At 41.8% G+C, this 25,899-nt stretch overlaps 1 protein-coding gene across 3 annotated transcripts; it reads right to left on the bottom strand.

The window, feature by feature from the left end:
- Positions 1 to 374: 374 nt before the first annotated feature.
- Positions 375 to 21,855, bottom strand: RB195_006380 (uncharacterized protein; the record flags this gene model as incomplete). 3 transcript variants are annotated; one of them, XM_064179431.1, is made up of 40 exons in its annotated part: positions 375 to 569; positions 779 to 879; positions 1,690 to 1,774; positions 1,847 to 1,967; positions 3,512 to 3,657; positions 3,714 to 3,909; positions 4,949 to 5,055; positions 5,111 to 5,249; positions 5,835 to 6,009; positions 6,568 to 6,738; positions 7,064 to 7,243; positions 7,343 to 7,482; positions 7,543 to 7,770; positions 7,835 to 7,949; positions 8,428 to 8,527; positions 9,338 to 9,424; positions 9,486 to 9,630; positions 9,699 to 9,805; positions 9,863 to 9,986; positions 10,043 to 10,149; positions 10,203 to 10,297; positions 10,409 to 10,498; positions 10,567 to 10,647; positions 11,677 to 11,766; positions 12,150 to 12,285; positions 12,344 to 12,480; positions 12,731 to 12,857; positions 13,833 to 13,949; positions 14,029 to 14,066; positions 14,190 to 14,295; positions 15,372 to 15,527; positions 15,934 to 16,066; positions 16,234 to 16,401; positions 16,473 to 16,660; positions 16,717 to 16,827; positions 16,886 to 16,954; positions 17,466 to 17,528; positions 17,588 to 17,656; positions 21,559 to 21,692; positions 21,780 to 21,855. In XM_064179431.1, the coding sequence occupies 40 exons, from the start codon at positions 21,853 to 21,855 to the stop codon at positions 375 to 377; spliced, it is 4,953 nt and encodes a 1,650-aa protein (XP_064036386.1). The 3 variants fall into 3 exon arrangements, with proteins under 3 accessions (XP_064036386.1, XP_064036387.1, XP_064036388.1); XM_064179433.1 differs by adding an exon at positions 9,128 to 9,271 and having other exon boundaries at positions 3,714 to 3,825; positions 14,029 to 14,295; XM_064179432.1 differs by adding an exon at positions 9,128 to 9,271 and having other exon boundaries at positions 14,029 to 14,295.
- Between the last annotated feature and the right edge of the window lie 4,044 nt (positions 21,856 to 25,899).

Here is a 25,899-nt window from a genome sequence, read left to right on the forward strand (position 1 = left end):
TGCATTTCCAGATGCTGAACAAACATTTATTTCTTTGAAGAAAGTCGCGAAGAAATATCACTTTTTGCGTTGGAAGTCATCTTATTCTTGCTTTATACTTCTTGCAGGACAGCAGATAGCAGCCCTTGTCCAACGGTCGTTAAGACGTGTAAAAGGTCCAGCTCGCTTTATTTTTCTTATAAATGCAGCAGCGGCTTCGATCTTTAAAGATGTAGGTTTGAACTCTGAATCTCGTATCTCATTCAACCGCTCCTGTGCCCGAATTAAATATTTTCCTGATTTGGAAAAAGTGGGGCAGCTTATACCCGTTTGTTTTCAATGAAAATATACAACAGAAAAATTTAGAAGTCTTTATAACATAGAATCGAAAGAAATCAAGACAAAATTAGGTCTATAATCCGCACAGCCAGTTGACGAATGGTGAGATCGGGTGTGGCTAGGATGAGGCTTTTTACAGAGTTGATGGTTTGGGGTAATAGTTGTGCGGCGTTATCTAATGCCAATATGGTTTGGATAGGGACCAAACAAATTTGGCGATAAGCAAGGAGGCAGAGTGTCTCGTAGTCTGGCTGAAACGATGTCGTTTTTTTACTCCAATGGGTGACAAGAGTATGAGTAAGTAAGTGGATAGGAGTTTGTGACTCTGATCTGCTTGGAAATGGCGAGTATACCAAGTGAGAAATTTCTTAGCCAAAAAAAAACAAGGTCAGTTATCCAAATTTTACAGCGATAATTCTCTGCAACAAATCAGTTATCTTCTACGAAGTATCTTATATACCTCCAACCCATCCTTTTCCTCCATGGTGACGTTATTAAAAGGGTTCGGCCTTTCGTTTGCTGACCTACTCGGAATGCCCATTGGACGTTGCCTGTGGTATTCTGAAAAGAGATCGGATCTAGAACTTAACGAATGGATTTATGGACATCCGACATCTTTCTAAGCCATGGTTTAGTCTAAGTTGTTTACTAATTGAAGAAAAAAAAACCGCTTTTCTGCCCAGCTTTTAAGATAATCTACTAACTTCGTGAAGCATTATAATCATATAAAAAGACATTTGTACTTCCATGGGTCGGTCAGCTAAACGAACAAGCAAGTTACAGTGCAACTTCGATACACTACCAGTGAATGCACACGAATTTGCGGTGTTCACCGTGAGCATCGAGTTCACTAACAAACAAGCTCACCGATTTCTGTACATCTTCGCTACAAGTCACGCTGCTCTTCGTAAAGACAGCGTTCCACAAAACTGGCTATGATAAGAATTCACCATAAATAGATAAGTTTAGGAATGTAGTTCACAAACACCCGCGAACCCAACGACAAGGTACAGGAGAGCGACGACAATTCGTAACACGTCTGCGATTATGTAGATTGGGAAGATCTTACTGTTTATTTATGCTACAAAATTTGGATTGTGAGCTTTGGACGACTGCGGAATTACCCGAGTTCTACTGCGAAAGCTGTATAAAAAGGATAATTATTTAAGTTTAAAAGAGTGTCAACCAATGGATACAGCCAGCATCGTTATGTTCCCAAACAAATTTAGCGCATATTTATCGAAGACAGAAGGGTAAATGATCTGGTTACCCTGGGGACGTGACGTGGTGGGGATCTCCTTTCACTGCAGCACATCCGCTCCGTTAACATCGATACAATCGAGAAGTAGTTTGTGGGCAGTCGTCACTTACCTGATATCGCATTGTTAATATCTGCCTTAGATACTGGTTTGTAGAGTTTTTCTCCATCACACTCCACCAACATGAACTCGAATTTCTAGAAGAAAAAAGGCGTAAATTCTGCGTAAATTAAGAAACACTGTTGTAAAACGAAATAAAATTCTCAAACTTCTTCTTTATGTTCTCTTGCTGCAGCTGCAATTCTCTTCTCACTAATCTGTACCTCTGCTGTTCGTAGAAGGGCTACCATTTGGCAGTGACAATCACATAGACGGGATAGATCTGGCGGACTAGAAAAAAAAATGGTTTTCCACGTCCACGTGTCATTCATACAAAAGACAAACACCAATGTCAGAAATTGTGTCAAGGTCCATGATGGAATGGAGTCAAATCAAAACGATCTGAACCTCGGAGCAATTGCGCAAATTGCTGCGCTCGAAGCGGCGCGGTGAAGCGAGTGCTTCTGATCGAGAGGAGGCCATCACTACCACCACTCATCGCTTCAGTTCGAGTAAAGTTAGCTAACTAGCAATTGCACCGTTCTTCAGGTCATTTTATCTATTTGCATCTAGACACATTTTCCTGCGCTGGCGTTCGGCTTTACTTTTCATCATTTTCAAGGGATAATGTGTTCGGCAGTGGTACTCTCCCGATGCGCATACAATTCGGCTTGAATTCAGAATCGAAGAGATTTATGAACACACATAGTAAGGTCAAAGCGACATGAAGCACGGCGCAGTTGCGTGAGCGGCTCTGCTCGCAGCGACGCAGTGGAGCGTAAGGTTTCCCGCAGAGTTCAGAGCAGCGCGGGCGTGCGGTTTGGCGGGTCTGCGGTTTTGGTGGTTATTCACTATTCAAGAAGGTGCGCTCAATAACCACCAAAATCGCAAAGCCGTTAAACCGCGCGCCCCTGAACTCTGCGGGCAGCCTAACGGTTACATCGCGGGGACCCTCACTAGCACCATCCGCCGTTGCAACCCGCGACGGTCCCACGTCGATTCCAGCCGCCAACTCCAGCTTCGAGCGCAACCGCTTCTTGGCGTTTTGACACGACTAGAACCTAGTAAGAGCCTATGCCCTATCGACCCAAGTATCAACACTGGTCTTGTTCTCCAATCTTTTCGCATTTGATTACTTTCTCAGTGAATACACAAACGAGAAATTCTTCATAAACTAGTCATAATTCAGAGAAAAAAACTTAAGAAAGCTATAAGACACGAAACATTAGCTGCTCCGCAAAACATGTTCCAGCCGATTTCAGTTGAGCTTCACTGTGACGCCAGAGAAATCTGTGCACGTGCCGAAACGGACGCTAGTTCTCTAACTTCTTTGGAAGTCTTAATTTCAAGATATTCGCTTTAATATATAATGATAAACCTCAAGGCACGGTTTGTATTAAGAAAAAATTTCAACAAATTTTCCTCTTTTTTTTGCTTCCATCGATCTGTTGTTGAAATTGTGAATCGAACTCGAGCTTTTTTTTTGAATGGAAAGAATGTTAGAATGAGATGAGCTCTGGCCGATTTTTTTTTTTTTACAGTAACAATAAAATTCCAACATGAAAATCCGAAAATCTGTACTACTTAATGCATTACTGAAGGAGAGATCAAGTATTGTTAATAATGACTGTTATTGTCGCGTTCGATAGAATCCTGGGAAGGAGGTGCAACGTTTTTATCAGTCAAAGCTATGATGGCATTGATTGCATGATTTGATCTAATGCGTTTTGCGTCCGTGGAACCTGTATGCAAAACTAATTCACTCATTTCTGCTTGGAATCATCCCAAAATTTGTTTCTTCGTAGCTGGTGATTTTTGAGATTTCTTAAACTTACTTCTGTTCCATTGCACAGATGAAGAACGAATGCATTTTGATCAAAGCGGATGAAACAAGTTGTTTGTACAAGTTTGGTCGACGAATACCCATAGCACGACCCAAAACAGCCGATAAACCTTGGCGACGGTCGAAATCTCGAGCAACCTGAAGCTAGAAAGTTTATTATTTTGAGTTCTCTAACTCAGAATAGAGTTACTGACCTGAAAACTAGCATCTAAACAGTGGTGCATCATAATACGCACGTTACTGGGAACACTGCATGGCCCACAACAATCGCCGGTAAGGATCTTCTCCAAACCTTCAGGAGGGCGACTGCAAGGACACAGGATAGAGCCAATCAACTGAATAACGAGTTGATGTGCTAGCAGTGAAGAAATCAGGTGCGATAGAGACATCCTAAAAAGACCACTTTAGTTTTAAATTTAGGTATCTCAAAACGAGGAATCCAGCCACTTTTAAACATGATAGTAAGGGCGCATAAGTGCCGTTCAACAAACTTTCGCAATTACTTAGGTCTCATGTTGAAAGTTTTGTAGAAAAAGACATCCTAACTTATGAGTAAAATGAAGAGGTGAGTATTTTCGCACGGCAGTAGGCGAAGTTATCACAATTAGGTCAAATTCATCGCATAACAGTTAAAAGCTCCCAGCTGTGCTCGTTTTTTTATTAGCGAAAAACTACTGCAAAAATAATTGTAATGGTCTGCATACTCGCGAGTTTCAATCCCACACATCACTAAGTAAATTCTTGCGACAACTTACTAAGAGTAGAAAAGCCAACACAAAAAAAAATTTAAAAATAATTAGCACAGCAGGCGTTTCTTTCCGAATGTTTTTCCGCCCAATGTGTTCATTTACGTCTGTGTTCCCATCTCGTGTAAAGCTTGATTTTGACCTGTCCGATCCACGAAAAACGCTCTAAAAATTATTATCGCAAAAAAAAGATGAAGAAAAGAACTGCTCTTGTCTACTTCGCCTCTATGACTGATTGACCATTTTCAGGATGTTTCAAAACACAGGTCAAAACGGAATGAAGCTCGGTGCAGAAGGCGCCGGTGACTGAAATGGGACCTTACTGGTCTCTGCAGTCCGATTGCAGCAAGTGGGAGCCCCACCTCGATCGCAACTGCCCCACTTCAAGGGAGCCGCTTGCGCAACTGCACTGGGCTTCAGATCGTTTTGACCCGTCTATCGAATAAATGTAACATGAAGCAACGGAAAAAGAGAAAATTTATCTCCTTTTCTCATTGCAGCGAATCAATTAGTGACTGTAACTCAAAGCTCTGTGACAGTAAATGATTTTTCTTCTGTTTAACAGTGGGGCTTTTCTGCTTTACCTCTAAGAAACAAAAAAGAATTGTAGTAACCAACGAGCAAGCAAGGACTACTAAGCAATTATCTACCAGTGTTTTCACGTTTACTGCTCAATGACTAACCTTTGCTTTTCTCCGTCTATCGTAATGACTAACTCCACGTAGCCCGTAGACTCCTCATGAGAAATGCCATTTGAAAGTTTTCGCTTCTGCGAATCTACCATGAACACCTAGAGACAACTCTTTGGAGTTCAAATGAAGCGAAGTTCTCAATAAGCTGCGTACCTGTTGAGCCAGGATCCTCTCTGTCAGTGGTAATCCTTCAATGGTATCCACAAAAATTTCAGCGATGTCGCTGTTCTCGTCTGTGGAGTCGTTCACATACAAAGAATTGAGAAGTCGAATTGACAACAGTGTCGATGCTCTGGTAAGCTACCATTCTACTTTTTAATGACTTCCCACTACATAATTAATTCTGAGCCATGTTTGTTGCGACACAGTCACTACATTATGAACCCAACTTTTTTCTCCAAAAAATATCAAATCTCAGGAGAAACTAGGAGAATGTTAAGGAAAGCTACACTCGGCGTCTGCAGATGACGATAAGGTTATGCAAATGAACAACAAGTTGGACGAAAAATGAAGCAAGCGTTGATGAGAATCCGAGGAGGAAGGAGCATTATTGAGCGCACTTCTTACGGTCCGGATTTGTCGCAATGACATTTGCACGTCTCCGGATGTTTTGAGGAGGGCCTTGGAAGGACAGTGATTCGATGGAGTAAATTCATGTGGCTTGGTACCAATTAAAATGACCACTTTTCTTTTTTTTTGAGAGGTAGAAAAGTCTTCTAGTCATTGAGAGGACTGCATCTCGAAATCGAGAGATTATGTATGGGAACAATTTGTGATTTTTTCATTCTTCAATAAAAACCTTGGAAAATGATTGAAGTTCATTTTTTGGCCCTTCTTCCATCCAAGAGAAATTGTTTATTTGAAATAGGTTCCTCACGTGGCGTCCCACAACGATTTCGCCAGGATGACCCATTGGAGATCTGTGAAGTGAGAGGCAGCTGCAGCAACATGTCGTAAGCAAGCTGTCCCTACTCGTGGAAGATCTCCTTCTTGCGCGGTGCAGTGGATGGCGAGTCGACAAATGTCAAGCAGTAGGCGATTGTGCCAATCCTCTGAAATGGGCTCAGAAAGCTTAGTCAGTTAGTTATCATATGTTCTAAATTCTTTCAAATAGAGGTAGCATATCACGAAATTGAGGTTCTTCCACGAGAAGAGAAATGCAGAGCGTGATGACACTCTGGTACCTTCATCTCTTCCTGAAAAATCGCTTGGAAAGCTGTTATCTGAAAGGACTTTTCTTACGAGGCGCTCTACAACGCATCACCATCGCACATCCACGCCGAGCGATTCGGACAAAAGTGAATGGGGTGCCGTCCTCAGCAGCACATCAAAACAAAACCAAGAAGTAGGCTGCTGATTGAACCGGCGCGTGTACTAGAGTGGCGCTTACAAGATACGTAAGAAAAGTCGTAGCGGAAAGCTGTTTCATACATCGTTTTCAGAACAATTAAGCTCATATACTCATGCACGTGATCCACATCCATAACTTTTTCTGGCGATTCCAAGATCGTCAATTCCGCGGTATGCTGCCTTTAACTTGATGCTACAAACACTGGAAACATCACAAAAATTGTCAACAAGATGGAAAGACGCATGGAATGCTGGCGTACCTTGATCCAGTGCAATGATGTCAACGACCATTTGCGTGCAGATTCCAACGGCCTGTCTAAGGTTCGTATCACTTCTTCCGTTGTTTACTTTCCCACTTTCGCTCCTCTTTATCCATTTCTGTACATGAGGTAAGAGAAGAATAGATAGGCAAAAACATGCCATTGACAGCCCTGGAAAATTAAAAATTGTTCTTCATTTAGAAATACCCTGTGATATTATAGAGTCTACGGTCGTTCGTCTTTGCAACCGTTGCTAACATCCGCTAACGACCGTAACAAATGTTCCAATGGTTAGATAAAATCAAATTGAGGAGTACTAGAGTCATACCGCAAATATAAATTGTTTTTTTTAAAAGGGGATTCGTCACGAATGCACAGTAAATTCACCTCAGATCTAATAAAGAAAAAAAACTGAGAATCTGTGCTCTATTTTCTGTTTTATTACCAGGACTTATCCCTTAAATTTTAATGCTCTACAGAATAAAGGAATCCTCACCGAATTCACTGGCTTTAATAGTGTTGATGAGTTGCTGAATGGATAGTAATAAAGGAGACTGGATGCAGGAAGGAGCTGTTACCAAAGTACCGGCCAGGTGCTCCACGAAAGAAAGCAGTAGCTCAAGTGAGGCAACTTCTGAGGGTGGGCGATCTTTCCAAGGCAGATCACCCCTTGTAACTAAACAAAAAATATTACCAGAAATAGAATATTCGGTTACTGAATCAACTCGAGAATGACTGATTCCTTAAGAGACACTCCAAAGGTGCGATTACCTACTTTCAAGGTCGGCATCCAACTGCAATGGAGATGGATCACCATCGGCGAGAGGAAACTGCACAGGATCCAGAGAGTCTGACAGAGGGAACGAAGTCGTTGCACATTCAACCTCGTCCAAGCAATCAGCACGCAACTCTGCTCTAGATTTCACATTTTTTTTTTGAGATTGATCACAACGTGATCAGAAGGAATCATGATACCTGTGGAGGAGGTTAGGATTGGGAATGTGTGGCGTTTTGAACAAGTTCAAGATCACGGTGTAGGTTGGAGCTACTAGACGTAGAGCGGCTTCACTGAGTTGATCATCAACTGGTATTGAGCCCTCGGGAAGATTTTCGTTCTCCGAGGTTGTCGTCTTTGAGTGGCTCGACTGCAGGAAGTGTACAATGCAAGGAATGCAATCGGGAAGGGACCACGACAGCACCGAACTGCAAATACGGTTTCCCCCACCGTCAATGTTGCGCAAATTTCATCTATTTGATAAGGTCCCACTATTTGTCGATGCGTAGATATGCTCCGATCACATCCAGAACAGTCCAATGAACGCTATCGTCGTCGACTTCCGATGTGCGAACAGCACGAAGAGTTCCAAATAATGTCTTCCATCCTATAGAGTCCACCTTTATAAGGTTATAGAAAATGTATATTTTTTGTTGTCAGAGCATTATCCAACAGTATTTTAATTTATCGCATACATCGTATACATCATATATATCACAGACCATATGTGTGTAAACAGTCTTATGAGACGGTAGTTTCTAAAGCAGTGCCCACTTTAGCACAGTTATTATAGTTTGGAATATGAATGCAAACTTCTTGCTATGGTTTCATAACGCGAAAAAGAATTGCTTCTTTACTGTGCAAATGTGCGCGCTTCATAACGTGTTGCTCTCACGTAGGCGAATTATATGAAGGTAAGGATTTTTTTTATTTTTAATAGAAGGAAGAGTAAGAAGAGTGCAGTTATGCACGGAAAAACGTCATTGTAAACGATCCGAAGCGTTTGATACATCTGATTGGGACAAATGCAGATCACGGCAAAGGAAACTTAGAAAGGAAAACATAGAACCTTGCAAACAACACACCTGATCCAATCCTATCTGATTTCGTCTTCACGAAGTCCGCGAGTGCAGAAACAATTTGTTGACGAGTTTCAGGTGAACAGGTATTGGAACAAACAATTGCCTAGGATATTACATGGATTACACTTAGGAAATATGGAATTCTTTGCTACGATTAAATCTGCTGATATATGGACGTCAGAGAATTTTGTTTTGCGAAAGAACTATGAGAGATCGGTGAATTAAATTAACACCAGAAGTACACACAAATTTCTTCCGCTCACTCACGAGGGGACCACACTATTTGAAAGGTACTCTGATAAGGTGAGTCACGCATCTATGTACTTGTGCGTTAAGATATGGGCCTGGATTAGTACAAATGTATGCTTAAATATCCCTTCACACGTAAGCTGATTCATGCGTTAATAACTGCATTTCTGTGGGAAGTGGTCCGACAAGGAGTAGTGAGAAGGAGCACACCGCTCCTGTGAAAAAAGTTTTCGAAAAGCTTTCTAAGCAGAGCAAAAATCTAAATTCGACTCAATTTCAATTCTCCCTAATATTTCAAGTATTTGTTTCAATCTTCTTGAAATCGTTCTGTTTTTTTGTAGATTTGTCGGAGGACACCGCTCTCTCTCCCCGTACCCTGCTCTTTCCTGACACTATTTTCCACTGCCACTGAAAACTTTAAGCCAATTGTAGGGCTTATTAATAGGGATTTTACCTGAAATGGTGCAATAAGCATTTGATTGAAGCAAAGCCCTTGGGATTCGGCTATAATGAGAGATGAAATTGCATCCGACAAAGCAGTAACACCGATACGAGACTCGTCCGGACATGATGCAACATAAAAAAATAAGGTTATGCCCTTGTTTTTAATATTGTACAAAAAATTATGAAGAAAAGAGACGTTAAGGTACAGCTACATTTCTACCTGAACAAAGTGAGCGCAGACAATCGGCCACAGCAACATTTGATGGACAAGAGGTCGGTTCCCTAAGGGAGCTAAGATTTCCGATATCTGAACTGTCAACGTTGGCCCAAAAATACACCAGATATTACGTATCTTTTGAAAAAATAACTCTTGTTAGCAGGTTTGTCGCTGGTGTAAGAGCCGGAGCCTTTTTTCCGGAGTAGAAGATGCGATTTTCACTAGCGCTCGTAATAGCCGTACATATTTCTTGCAAGGATCGAAGATTTAACTCGTGGCCAACCTTAGAGTAGAATCTGAATACATCCCGGTGTTCCACTTGGCGCGTTACGTGCCTCAAGCGTAGCAGACCTGAATAGCATACCTGTCGACCTTGGCTATCAGTATACATAACACTCTGCTTAAGCTGTCCTTGTCGAGTTCTCCATTTCCAATAGCGCTGTTCACTGAGCGATCCGCGGCAGATATCCCCTGGAAGGCTAATTTCTATCTCCTGAGCTTATAGCCTTGATGCAATAACGAGGACACCTCCTCCTCCTTCTGTTCAGGCTGCTCTGGTTGTTTTTTCTTTCCGAAGCTGAATCGTGATGGTTTTTCGTAGCACAAAGCACCATAAATGAATTTCTCTAGTTCCAACACATACTCGCTACACCTAAAAGAGCGAAATTTACTGGTCCTGGAAAGCGCAGTCGGTGACGAATAACGGACCGTATCACATGCTTCCAACATTCCGGAGCATAAATGGAGACTAGTGCATTGTCGAGCACGAGTTGGATACTGAGCAGGTCCTCCCGGGAGAGTACACGAACACGTTTCTGTAATGGTTTCCCGACTAGATTGCAATGATAATCGAAACAGCAGGGGGTACCTGTTCCTCAGAGCTGGCAAGTGTTCTCAGTTCATCTACGTCACAAGAGAATTCGACGAGGTTCTCGAAGATCCAACCGCAACGATCACCGAGTTCTATAAATTCTTCACTGACTGAGAGAAATAGGAAAAAAAAAGTAGTAAGAGTTACTGTAGGCAAGAATAGTTCAAATACATTGGATAATGTAGAGTAGCATGAGAATGTACCTAGTTCCACAGCCACAGCTACTAGCAGGTGCATCCCTTTAATCGAATACTCCACACCATCCTGTATTTTCTGACGGGCTCTATGGCGCTCTTAACACACGATTATATGTAGAAGACTCTCTTTTATAATTCAGTGGTAATATTAGTGGTCCGCCAACCTTTAATTCCAACAAAAGTTGAGAAAACATGAACGATCGAGGCCCACGCTGAAGAGATCAGCCAGCGAGCCGCTATTCTCTCTAAAGAAAGTGTGCGTTACATGTTTTCTATTAGTGTGGCCATGAATTTTTTAGATGGAATCTTTTTTAGCCTGACGTTTCGGCTTTTTTGCCGTCTTCAGAGGTCTAGATTGAAATTGACTGAAACAATCGCATGTTCATTCCGTCATGTGTCATGCTATTCTGAGTGATCGTTCGAGGTGGTGAAAATGAAGGCAACGTCGAGGTTCCAAGACTCGAGATCGTTCGAGTAACTGCTCCAGTTTTATTGTAAGGTTTTTAGAAAACACTATCAGAACTGCACTATTCGAGAGTGGAGCGTCCATATACTTGCACAATGTTACTTGAATAAGCAATAATAAGCCAGGCTGCTTTGAATTCGAATCCGATGATCCAATTCTTTGAGGAGCAGAGACCATTAGCGCGAATCGCAATCTCTCCGCATTCAAAAGCAGAGTTCGAAGAATTTTTTGATAACTTATTCCTTTCCCTTATAGATAGTAATGTGGTTCACAAGAGTTACAGCAAAAATATCAACCTTCTCCCATTCTAGCTCTGCCTTTGCTTTACAAATGCAGGATCAGCGGCTTCAGTTCACCAAATCTTTACGCGCACCAGCTTGAAATAATTGAAATCCCTAAAGTAGATCCTGTCACTCGCACGGGTTTGAGATCTGCTTCATCGGTGAGTTTCATCAATAATAGCAAGAGGAACATGAGGAATAAGTCTTAGGTGTTTTTTGAGTGAAAAATGCATATGGAAATTTCAGAAGATGTTCCCAAAATGTTTTATATTGTTCGAAAGACAACTTCTCACCTAATACGACTTAAGAATAATTCTGATATTTAAGTCTTATTAGTTATTTTTTTCCGATAATTGAAGTGGCGTGTCAAATGGGACAAAATGAATCAGTTTGGATACTAGTTGTTCTTTCTCAAAACAAAATGAAATGTTAACCTAACAAATGACATAATTACAAGAACCATTCATGTCTTACAAGATCCAATTTCATGAAGAAAAGAAATGCCAATAAAATCGGGGACGAGTTACCTTCCAACGCTTTGACAGGAGGCTTTCCTTGCGATATCTTCTGTAGACGTTCGACATCGGTCAGAATTCGACAATCAACTCCATCGAAGTCTGGAACGATTCTCAACCATTTGTTGCCAGTTGGCATGCGTTTCTCGATGTTAGTCAGTTGATGGAATCATCGACTCTGACTTGATTTTCAGTCAATCTGATTGAGCAAAATTTTATACGAAGTTCCGGAAGTTTGATCATTTCCTATATGTGTTGGAATGTAAGATTTGCAAAAGAATGAGGAACGATTACCACATAAAAACAAGCTACAATTCCACTCAGTGAAAATGTTTAAACATTCACCAGGAGTTACAGTTTATTATTTTTTGGATTCGCAGCTAACACCAAAAAGTGATCTGTTGCGGGAAATGAGAACGACAGACTCTAAGAGACAAATTTTCTTTAGAAAAAAGTATATCCGACTTCAAGAAATGCTGTATTACCTTGCACAACACCGAGAAGTGCTCCAGATATTTCACCAAAGGTCGCAGTGATCGCGTGGTCGTACACCTTATGCAGCCAGCTTTCGCTCACGTACACAATGCATCCAGACTTGAGTACACGATCCCGAAAGGCAGCCTGCAGTTAAAAAAAAAACTTGAATCTCTCCGTACACTCGCGGTTTGCAGATCCTCACCCAGGAAACCGCTTCCTCACCGCGGTACGCGAGGCAAAGGGTTGAGTAAGCCGTTATGTAAATTGCGTCCGTGTTCAGGAATTCCTGTTGGATCTTCGATTTCGATTTGAACGCTTCATTGTGCACCGCCGAAAAATCTACAACGTAGTTTATTATTACTTATTTATTACTTATTTTGAACTTCAAAATAGGCGGTTCAGGATTCGTGTTGATCTCTGCATTCTGCACTGCTGCAGAGGTCGAAACAAGAATGAGTTTGCCGCATCAAAGTTTTTCTTGTGAGATGGAATGCTGAAGTTCAGAAACCAGTGCGCTAAGAAAAAAGAAGAAATACCCTACAAGAATTTTCCAACATCCTTCAGTTGATAACCTTTTAAAATTACCCACCGTTATAGAATCCTGAAGAGAATTCCAGGATTGCCTCGTCTAGTTCAAGCGTCGACTTGAATGAGGTCCACTCCGCAATGTGATCGACCAAGGAGTCGACAAACTTTTGAGCGGTGATTTTTTCTGTCTATAAATGATTATTCACCTTTCCTCAACCACAGTAGCGTCTAAGTTACTACCACACATTACTTTATTTGATGTTTGTCTCAAAAACTCTCCTTATGAAGGCCAATTTAGGATAGATGCGACAATGGGAATTTCCTCACTACAGCAATGATGGTTACGTCAATAGCGAGCACCAAGAATGTTATTGTTTGTATTTAACCTATAAATGTTGACCAATAATCAAAACTAGGACCAGAACTTCGTCCAGTATCTTGAACTATTGCAACAAAATGAAGATCGTTGCAGTAAAAAATATGAAATTTGTACAGAAATTGAATTCTTTGCGAGTAATTACAACTTGTAAAACTACAAAGATAAAAATAAAAATAAAAATAATAATAAGTATTAAAAAATAATTGCGTTACGTGAAAGAATACCTTAGCAGTACAGACATAAAATAAAACAATCACAGGTGACAAATTAACTGGGGTTTGAAAGTTAGTTTCACGATCGAATATTCCTACAAGGCACCTAATAACGCGCTACATCTGCGAGCGCAGGTGTACGGGTCGCATGTGCCAGCGGGCAGAGTCAGCAGCACATTGTCCGCTACCTCACGACGAGGATTGTATACCCGTGCTCTCAGATGTGGCAGATGTGAGTAGGTGTTGCGTAGGAAAATTAGGTCGTCAAAGCCGTTTACTACGCGATTTCTCGGGACAGTTACATGCAATTGAGCGTGATCGCCCTGTCGCGATCAACTACACCCTCGATCCCATCTTTTTGTGTTCAAACTTTGCATGTCAGCAGCTTTACTTGTTAGGAATCCTCGCAGCAAATCTAAGCGACTTTGGACCGAATTGAACGATTTTATGAGATTGACTTTTTCTTCAGCAAGCTTCGATAGCGCTCCATTGAGATTACCTAAGATTTTAAATTAACGCAGCATATGTGTGCAGTTTTTACAACAACGAACTATTCTCGCTGTTATTCCTACCGTTTCATCGTAGTCGGTCTTCCTTCGCTGTGCGATAGGCATAGCAGCCACCTCTTCTTCACTCATACTTTGGAGGCCGAACTTACGAGACAATTTCCTCAATGTCTGATCCATATCCTAAATAGGACAACTGAATCTGCTGTTTGTTAAAAATGCGATGCAAATAGAAAAATAAAGAAAAAAACATTGGTATTACATCTCCGTCGTCTGTTCCAGCAATACAGTCTTCTTTCTCTACATGTTCCGCCGAAGGTCGAGGGCTGCACTGGCCAACGTCAGATCGAGTCGTAAAACCGTAAAACAAACGACAATTAGGTTTTGTTTGTTTTAGAAAAAACTTTGGTGTAATGAACTTACTAAGTGGATTCACAGCTTCCAATGTTGGAAACATCTCTTTTATTTTCCACCGTATTTCTTCATCAAGAATGCCAGGAGATTCGCAAAAGTCAAGGATCCCTTGCAACTGAAGAAAAAAGACTTTTTGCTCATCAAAAACGAACAGGAAACAAAAATGAGCATTCAGAAGTAGAAGATTCAGCATATAAGTGAAAAATTCGAAAACATGCAAAACCATTCGACATTATTCTGTTCAGTGTTCCGTTTCCGAACACGATCTGCGACAGCCGCGCTACGCTTACTTGGAACTGACTGTACCTCCTACACTTTTTCATTAAAATATATTGGATAGCTCCTTAGATGACGCCTATATAAATATATGCCTATTAGAGCAAGAATATTTCGTTTTATCCAAACTTGAAAATACACGCAAAAATAAAAATAATTTTCAAAACCGTCTATAGAGTTTGAAAGAGAACTTCTAGCTCCACAATCTCTTGCATCAGATTTTTTCATAATTTTTTTCATGTACTTTCTTTCGCTTTCGAATATATTTTTTCGTATTTATGATATGTCGTGTATATGTCGTCAACCATTTGCCTCATCGCTTGCTTCAAAAATGGGAACGTCGACTTCAAAAAGCGATCACACACCGCTCGGCCAACTGCCGCGGGTTGAGAAAAGACTAGCTTCCCCAATTTTTTTCAAGATAAAAAATAATAATGCAGATTAGTCAATGGTGTGCTCTCCGTTACTGTTCCTTCTATCGTTTTCAACGTCTCTCAAACATCAACTCATCTTTCCTCTTATGTCCGATATTGTTTCTCATCATGATTTTCTTGTCACTTCCATTCCTCTCTGCTCCTTTTTCTTTTTTTCTTAGCTCATTCTGTGTCACTCATGCGCAGTGGAAATCTTGCGAACAGTTTTGACTGCTTAAATACCTAGATGAAATATGGAACAGGTAGGTGTCGAAAATACTCCGTTTTGTCCACCTAACATTCTATTTTAATGATCTGGGAAAAATAGGGAGAATGAACCAAATTGTCAAGAAAGTAATGAGAAATCGAAATGATGTGGGTCATTCTACCCACACTTTTTATTCCTGTTTGCATTTCAGAGTTTGAAACAACGGCCTTGAATCATTCACAGTAGATAGATATTTGTACATGTGCTTATAGGATTATATCAGAATTGACTTGCCATCGAGCCACATGCTCGTGTAGCCTCAATAGCAATCTCGTATTGAGGGTGGGCGCATTCGGCCATGCAGACGATCATCATCCGCCATAGAGACAACGAACGGGAACGGACGCACGAACAAACAATATCGTTCAGCCGACGACGATCCGACAAAATCTCAAATACTTGAAAATATTAGTACTCGCATAAATACTCGCAAATATTTTAATGAAGAAAACAAAACAAACAATAGAAAAAAAAAACTTTCTTGTTCTTTACGATGTAGAAATAATGTGGAGTTATTGTTTTTTCGAGGTACTAGTAACATCAAGAATGACTACTGATTGCTTGGTTCAGAAATTGGATGAGAAAGGACATGCCAACTGGGGAAGGAAGCAGTTCCAGCCACAAGCGGAAGCGAGAGTGGGACAGAAACTTTGCGAAAAATAGCGACTGAACATCCTCTATATCTTCGAAAGGTCGACCATCCTCATTTTCACTCAAAGATAAACTTAGCATATTACAGGGAACAACAGACACTAGGGAGCTGCTGATTCAATGCAGAACTTTTGAATTCACCAACTTTCTTGATTATCTTTATAGCTTCAGTTCTCTGCTCAATCTTTGGGAAAAGGAACGCTTTATGAAACAAAGCCTCCAAAACGGAATTCACTGAGGGGATTCCAGCCATGATGCGGATCAGCTGCTCCAGAATCCTGAAATATTTCACATCACTACGCATTGAAAAAGAACTAATTGTCATCAAAATCATTTATGCAAGATAGATTTGCGCAACTCTCCATTCAAAGTCGATAACTCGCCGATGTTATATGTAAAAATGACACACATAAATTTAAAGACTCGAAGCAGAGGATAAACTGACTGGTACAGGACTCTCGTCGCCTCAGGGTTTGCCACAACGGCTGGACTTAACGTGAATTTCCCCATTTGTCCTTGTCCAAGAGGTTCTTCAGCGCTTATGGTTTGTGCGACCGAAACGTTTTTGTCGGGAACCCCCAGCAGTCTAATCATCAAAGGGCAGAGCTTCTCCCTGAAAAAAAAAAACCAGCTGAAGTGTTCCTCCACAAAATGATGGGATTCTTGATAGGATAAGCAACCAACCACAACAGATTCACCAACGGTGCATGTCTCTGAACACTTAGTGGCTGTGCGGAGAGTAGGGCGTTCACCGCGTCGAATACGATAACGCTTTGATCAGCAGACACCGTCAACTGATCCAATTTGGCTATGTAACTTTCCAGTAACTTTGTCACATCCAAATATACGGACAGAAAATTCTGCGACTCTTCCTGAACTCTTCCAAAGTTTTAAACTTTTGCTTTCCGTAAACGGAGAAATCACTCACCCCAGCAGCATATCGATTACAGCAGTAAGCGGTAATCGACTGCGATACAGCTGCGCGCGCTGAGACCCTTGCCGACTCTTCACGGGTGCAGCCGAATACCCTCATGCAGAGCTAAACATTAGCGAGGATTTTAGAGCTGTGTGGGAATTATGTTCACCAGGAAATTCACCTCCAAGCATTCATCAACCTCTTGTAAAGAAACCCTCAGCTCCACAGAACACACCATTTCCACAAGTAACTGAAACATCTGCCGATTTTCTTATGAACTCCCCTTGATGTGTAATTTCCATGCTGGCATCTAAGATGGACTTAACGGTGTAGATTACGAGTACCTCAGTGACCACGTTTATTTCACTCCAGCCGTTATGAAACGCCCTTTTTGAGCTTTTTTTCCTACGAGACGCGTTACAACACCATCTTGGTGTACGCGACGGTTCCATCAGCAGCCTATCATTAGTTTCACTTTTACGTGGAGGGTGAAGTTCATTGATTATCGTTCGCTCATTCGCCGAAGACGCGCGTTCTAAGGTGTCTCGCAGAAAAAAAACGCACAAAAAGCTCCTTTCCCACGCCGTTTTTCAGTACGATTAAAGAGAAATGAGCGTGATCACGCTCACGCTAGTGATTTACGCTGCTAACACTATGTTTTGCTAGAGAAAAACCAACATCATCAATTTCGTCGTACGTTGCCTTTAAACTACGTAATTTCTATAAATACACATATCTATCTGTATTGTTTGAATGCTCACCGTCAAACAATGGCACTGCAACTGACAATTCCATTGTGCGACTCCTGTCATAGCGCTGAGCACCTAAATACCCATCGACTAGATCTGTAGCAAGATATTAAAAAAAAAAAATTATATGTCACCTGTGTGGGCAAACTATAATTTGGATTCTCGATGGAGATGGAGTGAAAGCGCTGGTCACGCAAAAGAGCCTGTAAGTAGAGGACAAATTTTTGCGTATCAGCTTGTTCCCACCGAACCAATGAGTCTTCAAAAAAGTACTCAGAGACTAGACAAATATACTAGTCATTATCAAAAAGTTTCGCCGCAAGTATCGGTCGTGCACTACGACAAAAATTACTGTTCCTACCGCCGTCTCAGGATCTCCGTCTCTTTTCTCGGTTTCACCGGCCGCCCGAAAAAGAAATTTAACAAGGGCACTTAATTCTTGCTCACTTACTTGCTATATAAAAATGCAAAAATGGAATGGACCTATGTCGTTGTCGTGGATACTACAAGTTACATTATATAAAGACACACAAGTGAAAAATATGAAGTCCAATTTGCACGAAAACGTAAACGAATTAAAAATAAATGTAAACAAGTGCTCTTCAGCAGGCTTGCACACATGGAGTCTCAGAAGGTGGCAGTTGATCAAGCTTTTCAGTATTTCAATAATGATCCTACCAGCTCGCTATACCTTCCACCTCCAAAATAGGTTCTACAGTTTGCCTAAATTCTAAGTATTTTCAAAAATATGGTGTGGTTCTATTCATCGCCTCAACCGTAACTGTGCTCAGGTAAGGATGGAGGTTGAAACACGCTCCAGTGTGTCTTCCACGCAATGCGAGCACTCCCTAAAATTCTACATCATTCCCTAAAACCTCCATCACAAAATCCACTCCTTCGTCAGTCCAAATCCCAATGTTTTGTGAAAAGACTCAGTATTTTTCAAACTCTCTAAAGAAGACAGGTTTCGTTCTCAGTAAGTACTAGGCACATGGATTACATGACACAATGTGGTTAACTGAAAAGGAGAATATTCACTTTTGGATAATTAAGTAGCTAGATGATCATAAAGTTTCGGGGAGTTCTGAAAAAGTACGGACTGGAAAAAATCAGAGAAATTCGTATTTTCACCTGTCGCCGTTTCTTTAACCTTTTCCTTGCAAAATTCCTCGCATTATAACATCAGTGGAATCTGTCACACACGCACACAAGAAGAAACAAAAAGAGAGAACTAAAAAAAGAAGTCAAACAAAAAACTACACTTTGTATTAGCTGTGGGACTTTTTTCTTTGCTTTCACACTTCATCGCGGAACACCAGAGCACAGCTACTAAATTCTATCAGTTTTCTCACTTACACATCTACGGTCCTGGATCCGCTGTGGCATTTTCCAATGCTTTCCTACAAGGTGTACTATCCGTGTGTAGTGTACTCTTCGATGTGATTGTAATATAATACGTTAATGATGTGCGCATGAGGGTCGGAAAGTGGATCCGTTAGCTCAAAGACAACACTGTTCTGTTAGTATCACTATAACTACTACTATTACGAGCACAAAGTAATCTCGCTTCAGGAGGAGAAAAGTCTTCTCTGCTGAGACAACTCCATAGGATCCACAACACTTTCGTCAGACTTTGCAGAATTACTTGTTTCCCCAAAACTGTGGGGGATTCAGGAGATGCAGTCGAGTCGAAACGATATGAAGCTCGGTACAGCCACGTAAGCAGCGCGGGGGAGCTAGCGGTTGGAGTCGAGGTGGGACCACCGCGAATTGCAAAAGAAGGATGGTGCTCGCAAGCGTCCTCCTTCCATCATAACCGTTACGCTCCACCGCACCGCTCCGAACGCAACGCAACTGCACCGTGCTTCATGTCGTTTTGACCTTACTATATCTGAAGAAGAGCAAGAAAGTTGCGCTCACCAAGATATTCGAATGGAAATTGGATATCGATAGATATCCCACGCCCTATGATCTTTCCGTTTGTCTGCTAAAGTAGGTGAATATCTACTGCAATCGCAATGTTTGCCCTCTCTTCACAGAGTACGACAAGCTCTTTTCTTTTTGTTTTTTTTCGTATTTTCTTTTTTTATTTCCCACAACGGTTCGTGAATGAAGACCACGTAATCCTAACAAGGGAGCCTTTCCCATTGATTTCGCCGTTTGATTTGCTCCAATAATGCCTCTAAGCTCTTGGATTGTAGTTATTTAATTTCTATCATATTTTGAGCTAGGCAAGGACCAAGGACTACTCCTTATCCATCATAGTTGTGACCCCAAGAAAATCCTTTTCTCGCTAGCTTAATCGTTTCTTTTGATACCTAGAACATCTCCTCGAGAACTTCTTTTGTATGAATTGGTATTCTTCGTATAACTGTGCGTGGTTAGCGTTTTCCTGAGAATTATTTTGGGGTTTTACTACAACCATGATTACAAATATGATAACCGTCTACAGTTACACGAAGAGATGCAGGGAAAATCTGAGAAATCTTTCCACTCTCCTATCACCCCCGCCCCTCTCCCTACAAATTAAAACACTGGAGGGGTTTTAAAAGGAAAACAAACGATAATAAAAGGACAAAAGATAAAGTTTCTGGCGTTAATCAATCCGCTTAGGATGCGCCCCCACGTTCACTCCAATTTAGAATCGTTTGAGGTTTACGAACGTGTATCTGGCCTATACAATGACTTGCGGTGGCTAGCCGATGTGTCAACTCGGCGTTTTTATCCTCTTGGTGAGCACTAGGGCAGATTCGAACCTCCGATCGATCGTGCAGGAAGCGGAACCTCTAACCACTACACCACACCCACAAAACAAACGGTAAAATAATGAAAAAGAACTTAGCAAGTGAATCAATAGGTGAATGGAGTATAAAGTACAACTACGAAAAAGGGCCAAATATAGTGAAATCCAGGTGTGCGATAGCAAGAAGGCAGAGTAGATCCTGCGAATTGCCGCGTGGTGCTGCTCATTGAGGGGTAAACTCGAGCAAATACTTCAGGAGCTGTAGAGGGTTGAAGTGGATTTTTTAATTGGTTGTACTTCCAGATGTTGGAATTTTTGAAAACGTTCAGAGATTGTTGGAGGACAGATGTACCTTAAATGATTTCATATTCATTGCATATCTTTGAAATAAACTCGTAGAATTCTCGTATAACACATTGAGAAAAACGTTTCTTCTGTGCACAAAAATTTTTAGAGAAGATGGGGATACAACCGTGATAAGATAAGCGTTAAAAATAATTTGTTCTTTGTGCTGCTCAGATCAGTTTGAGTTGTACCCTAAGTCCACCGCAAAAATTGAGATCCCTCCAATTTCTTGCTGTTCCACGCGACATCTTTCCGAATTTTCCGTCGTATCGATGACTCACTCCATGCATAATCATATGGTGTCGGACGTGAAAAGCAGTCAAAGAATCCACAATACCCGCACAAAAAAAAAACATTTGTCAAAAGGCATGTAGTAAGTCCGAAAAGAATAAAACGCATCAGTGGTGCGAGCATCATTCTCTTTTCAGACCCCCTCTCTTTCTTTCAGCTTCTCAGTGTTGCCGATAGTTGCCCAGGGTGCGGTCTTAATCCCGGCAGAGAGATGGATTTGGTACCTAGCTGCCTCGATCTTACAGAGAACATGCTTAGGTCATTAAATTCGCAACTCTTACATATTGCATAAGAGCACACACCTGATCAAATTGATTTCCGGTAAGTAAATGTAGTTAGCGATAAACTAAAAACATATAGTCCGGTCAAAACAATATGAAGCGGAGTGCAACAGCGCAAGCGGTTGGAATCGAGATGGGACCAACCGGAGCGCTGAACGGTGGTAGCAAGGGTTCCCACTCGATCGTAACCGCTGCCCTCCACCGCACCGCTTCTAGCGCAACCGTTTGCGCGACTGCACCGTGGTTCATATCGTTCTGACTCTACTACGACTTTGTTTATTCACAACGCGCAACATTTATGGTCCCACCCATCCAACTCAAACTTATCGCAAATCCCAACTGTTGTATCGTCATAAAGCTCAACGGAGAAAGTCAAACAAATGATTCCAACTTCGAGACAAACTAGTTTGTAACTGCAACAAATGGTAAAGCACGGCAAGCGCACCTGTACTCCCTCAACGGCGTAATGAGCAGCCTTATCATTTCCTTTGTCGAAAGCGAGCTCAAATGCAGCTAAGCACTTCTCTCGAACGTACGGAAGTGAGACGTTTTCGCTGGCTGACAAGGCTTTCACGGCTTCTGAAAGACAGGACATTTTGTAACTGCAATTTGGAGATAGAAAGTGCCACTATCATTAACTGTAGTTAGTCAACAACATCAGCGCACCTTTGGCCTGTGAGACTGCTTCTTTTGTGGTCTGCTGCTTGACTGTATTCTCTAGACCATTCAACGCAGCCTCCATATCACCTCGAGTGGTGCCGCGGCGTGCGACGGGAAGCTCCTCGAAAGGGCCTCAGGCCTTCAGGCGAGTGGGCGGAGGGTTGTCCACCACGCGACGACGTCCCCAATTACGGCAGCGCTGCGACGTGCACTGGCTCTACGGATCGATACGATGTCAGTGAGAGTGCACATGGAGTCGAGTGATGAAGCTCAAGTGATGAGCTCAAAGGAAGCAACGCCATGGAGAAGTCATCCAGAGAAGCAGCTGTTATGAGAAAGCTTCTTCTTTGTTCACTTTGTGGAAGCGAAAATAGATTTGATGTCGCCGACTCCAACATCTATCTTTGAACTCTACGTTTGCTGTCCTAATTTGATTCCAGCTCCAAGCACGGGACTTTAGTAAAGGATGATTATTGCCGGACTTTGTTAAGTGTCGATGGGATGAGAGTGTACCATATTGTGACTTGTCTCTCAGTAGATTTCAACTTTCCTCCCAAACCGTCCCAATTTCAAGACTGAGTTTCTCCGTGAAATCTCATATCCATATGTATTATATGTATATATACAAATAGATATTTATTTATTTGTATCTATACTTGGATTATTTCTAATGCCCTATTTCCGAGACGAGGAAGAGAATCCAGAAGAAGTGCAGCGCAACTGTCACGATGTACATATAGCAGAGCAAAGTTCTGAAGTGACGACTATCCACTTCCTCACATTCCTTGCTCTCTAAATCGTATGCGATCTTACTGAATCATATTTCAAGCCATTTTGAGCCGACTATACAAGGTTTGGGTGATCCAGTATTCTGATTTTTAAAAATTCTATAGACATTCTTTCAGTCCATTAGAATAGAGTGTCGATGGATGGACAAAACGAAACATCGACATCTCCAATTATTTTAATTAAATTATTACCATTATTTTTTTATTAAATTAGGGTGATAGGGCCGCTAAAGTTGATTGAGATTTCTACTATGTATTAAGGGGTCGTAGGAACCATTCGAAACTTGGAAACGAACGGAAAGGAGGAAAAGGAACAAAAAAAACGAAAAACAGTTATCAGCAGTATAAAGTTCAGAAAAACTTACTGAATGTTGAATGAAAAACATTGGAAACGATGAAGGAAAGCAATGGAAACCCACGACAACCTTTCTTAACTCACAGCAGTGGGTCGACCAGTGTCTTATCCATTTTCGAGATCAAAATGTACATTTTTGAAGCGGGAAGGGAAACGAATGGCGGAATTCTCAAATATTACTCCTCCGCACACAGCAGCACCCTCATTTTCAGCAGCTTTGCCGTTACGAGTGAATGCAAAAAAAGAGTTTGCGAAAATGTCAAAAGAAAGAAGATTAGAAATATATATTGAAAGAAATGTCCACTTATCTTATTTTAACAACCCGAATAAACATCCAAGATAACGACCGAACGACCTAATGAGACTAAAGACCGAGAAAATTGCTGTGGTGTAGAGCAAGAGATTCTCTATCGAATGATATGCAACACTTGCTAATACTTTTTATTTCCATGTGCATTTTTAAGTTAAAGAAGACCACGAACTACTCCTTAACCCAATTTTTTAAACCACGGAAACAAAGTGTCAATTGCATAAAAATGAGTTATTTCAAAACCTTCCGCGTTTATTTTTGTTTGTTTTGTTTGTAAAGCTGTGATCTGTGTTGCGTATGAATAAGAAGCGATTCTCGAATCGCCCACCATTGTTCCCCCACTTCAAAAATGGAAATTTTCGACAAAAAAAAATTCGCATCGTGTCGTGCGTTTAGCCGACATTTTTTTTCGGTTCTTGCAAAACCAACAAAAAACCTAGACGTATTTGCCCATAGTTTATTATAGGTTACGCTCTCTGTACTCTAGGATTCGCAAGGTGTACCGTTATGGAAGCTTCTCAGGGTGGTTAGACAATCAACGCCAATCCCACATTCAAGGGTTGACTCCAATCCCTGCACGAGTCAACTGCGGAAGTTGAGCGAAGCAATGAGCGAGAACGTCCAAAACGCCTCGAAGTCGTTGCATGACATCGGTACGACTTCTCATAAGGCGAAAGGACACGGCAATTTTTGGAGGATCTGGGCTGGACGACAATGCCCCGCGCTCCGTGTAGCCTGGACCCTGATCATCGCACTCTCACCTGTTCCGGGCTCTTAAGCAGCACCTGTGCGAAAGAACTTTCAAAAAAAAAAATCAATCGTCAAGAAATCAACGACTTTTTATTGTCACTGCCCCTGTCCTTATGGAATCTCCGTTGTTGGTCCCCATCATTCAATCAGGCTTTTTGATGCCTCGCATTGTTTTCTTCCTGTTTTGTCTTTTTTTTAAGTTCTCCATGCTCCATTCGATGCCCCCCATGTATTAGGTGACGCAAAAAGTTCTGGGCGTTTTCACTAGATGTCGTTAGTGACCCATGGGCGATGGAAACATCACATAGGATCATGCTATATAGCGATTTCACGATGACATTACGGTTAAAAAAAAACAAAAAAGATCGTGGTCCAATCGCGGTGAGCAGACCGAAAAGATCACCAAGCCCGGGTTAAAGGCATCACCCCACGAATCTGAGGTGGTAGGGATTTCAGATGGAGTATTCGTATATGGCATAGTATGTTATGGAGATCCCGAGGATTCCGTCCATTTCTTCTTAATTGCCGTAAAAACGGCCCGGAAGATGCGGCACATGCACAAGGCTGGCGCGCTCTAATCCAACCCGTTGTAGAAAATAGCGCGCCAGAACGCTCGAAGCCGTATCTTCCGTGCCGTTTATTACGGCAATTAGAAAGAATTGGACGGCATCACCCTTCTCTCCATAATCTACGAACCCGTATACGAATACTCCACCTGAAATCCGGACTTCCTCAGATTCGTGGAGTGATGCATTTAACGGCCGCAAGGTTTTGCGGTTTGTTTGGTGGCGTTGAAAGGGATTCATCCACTACGAGCTCCTCGGGCCAAACACTCATTTCGGACTTCGACTATCAACCAGAACTGCGAAATAGGAAAGCTGTGTTGCGTTAGATCAAGATAACACCAGGCCCCACACATCTTCAACGACGGGTCAGAAGCTCCGAGAACTTCGATGGGTGGTCCTACTGCACCCGCTTTGTCTCGGTGAACGGTCTCGATTTCCTCATTTAAACCTTTTGAAACTTTGGGATACGGTAGAAATTTGCATAGTGGTATAGTAGTATCTAGTATTGTTTACGCTAGTGATCATAGAAGCGTTTGCACTCCCTTTCTTGATGATATCTTTGGCACGAAAGCGGAAAAACCTAGATAACTCTTTGAGGAGTTAGCTTCGCATTTTAGCTTCCATTCAATCTCTCGTTTGTTCTCCATGTAGATCTTACACTTGATAAATCTTTACGCAGTTTGTTTCACAAAAACAACGATCCTTTGTGATGAAAAATGAGTCTGCACTGATCCCTATTTCCGACAACCCTAACGTCTCAACCGTCTACTCCTTTTTTTCTTTTCTCTCGGAAGCTTACTACTCTCAATTCAACTCAACTCTCAAGTTTTTCCTTTGGTCATATCCTCGTTAAAGTCAAACAATCCCAATGAATTAGAGCAGATAGCCATAATTTTCTACGGGCACTGGTCTTTGCTGGTCATAGTCGGTTCAAAACAAATTGATGCTAGAATTGAAGCAAGTTCCGTAGGTGGCTGCGGTCGAAGCGGCGCGTTGCAGCTGGGATCGAGACAGGACCCTCGTCAGCACCACTCATCGCTGCATTCCGTGTGAAGACGCCTACGCAATTCCAATGAGCTTTATGAGTTTCTGACGCTGGCCCGCAAGACTGCCCGCAGAGTTCACAGCCGCGCGGGCGGCGCCGCCCCCGCGAGTCTGCACTTGACGGTTATTGAGCGTAGCGTTGTGGGCAGTCAAGAAGCGCCAAAACCGCAGAGCCGCCAAACTGCGCGGTTCTGAACTCTGCGGGCAGCCTAGCATAGATGTTAAATTGTTAAGACGTGGACGTGGAATAGACGTGAGTGTTGTTGACATTAGCTTGCACCACTGTATGGCTACGGGACAGAATTTCAAAGCA

Source organism: Necator americanus, chromosome I (assembly GCF_031761385.1).
Source record: "Necator americanus strain Aroian chromosome I, whole genome shotgun sequence".
NCBI lineage: Eukaryota > Metazoa > Nematoda > Chromadorea > Rhabditida > Ancylostomatidae > Necator > Necator americanus.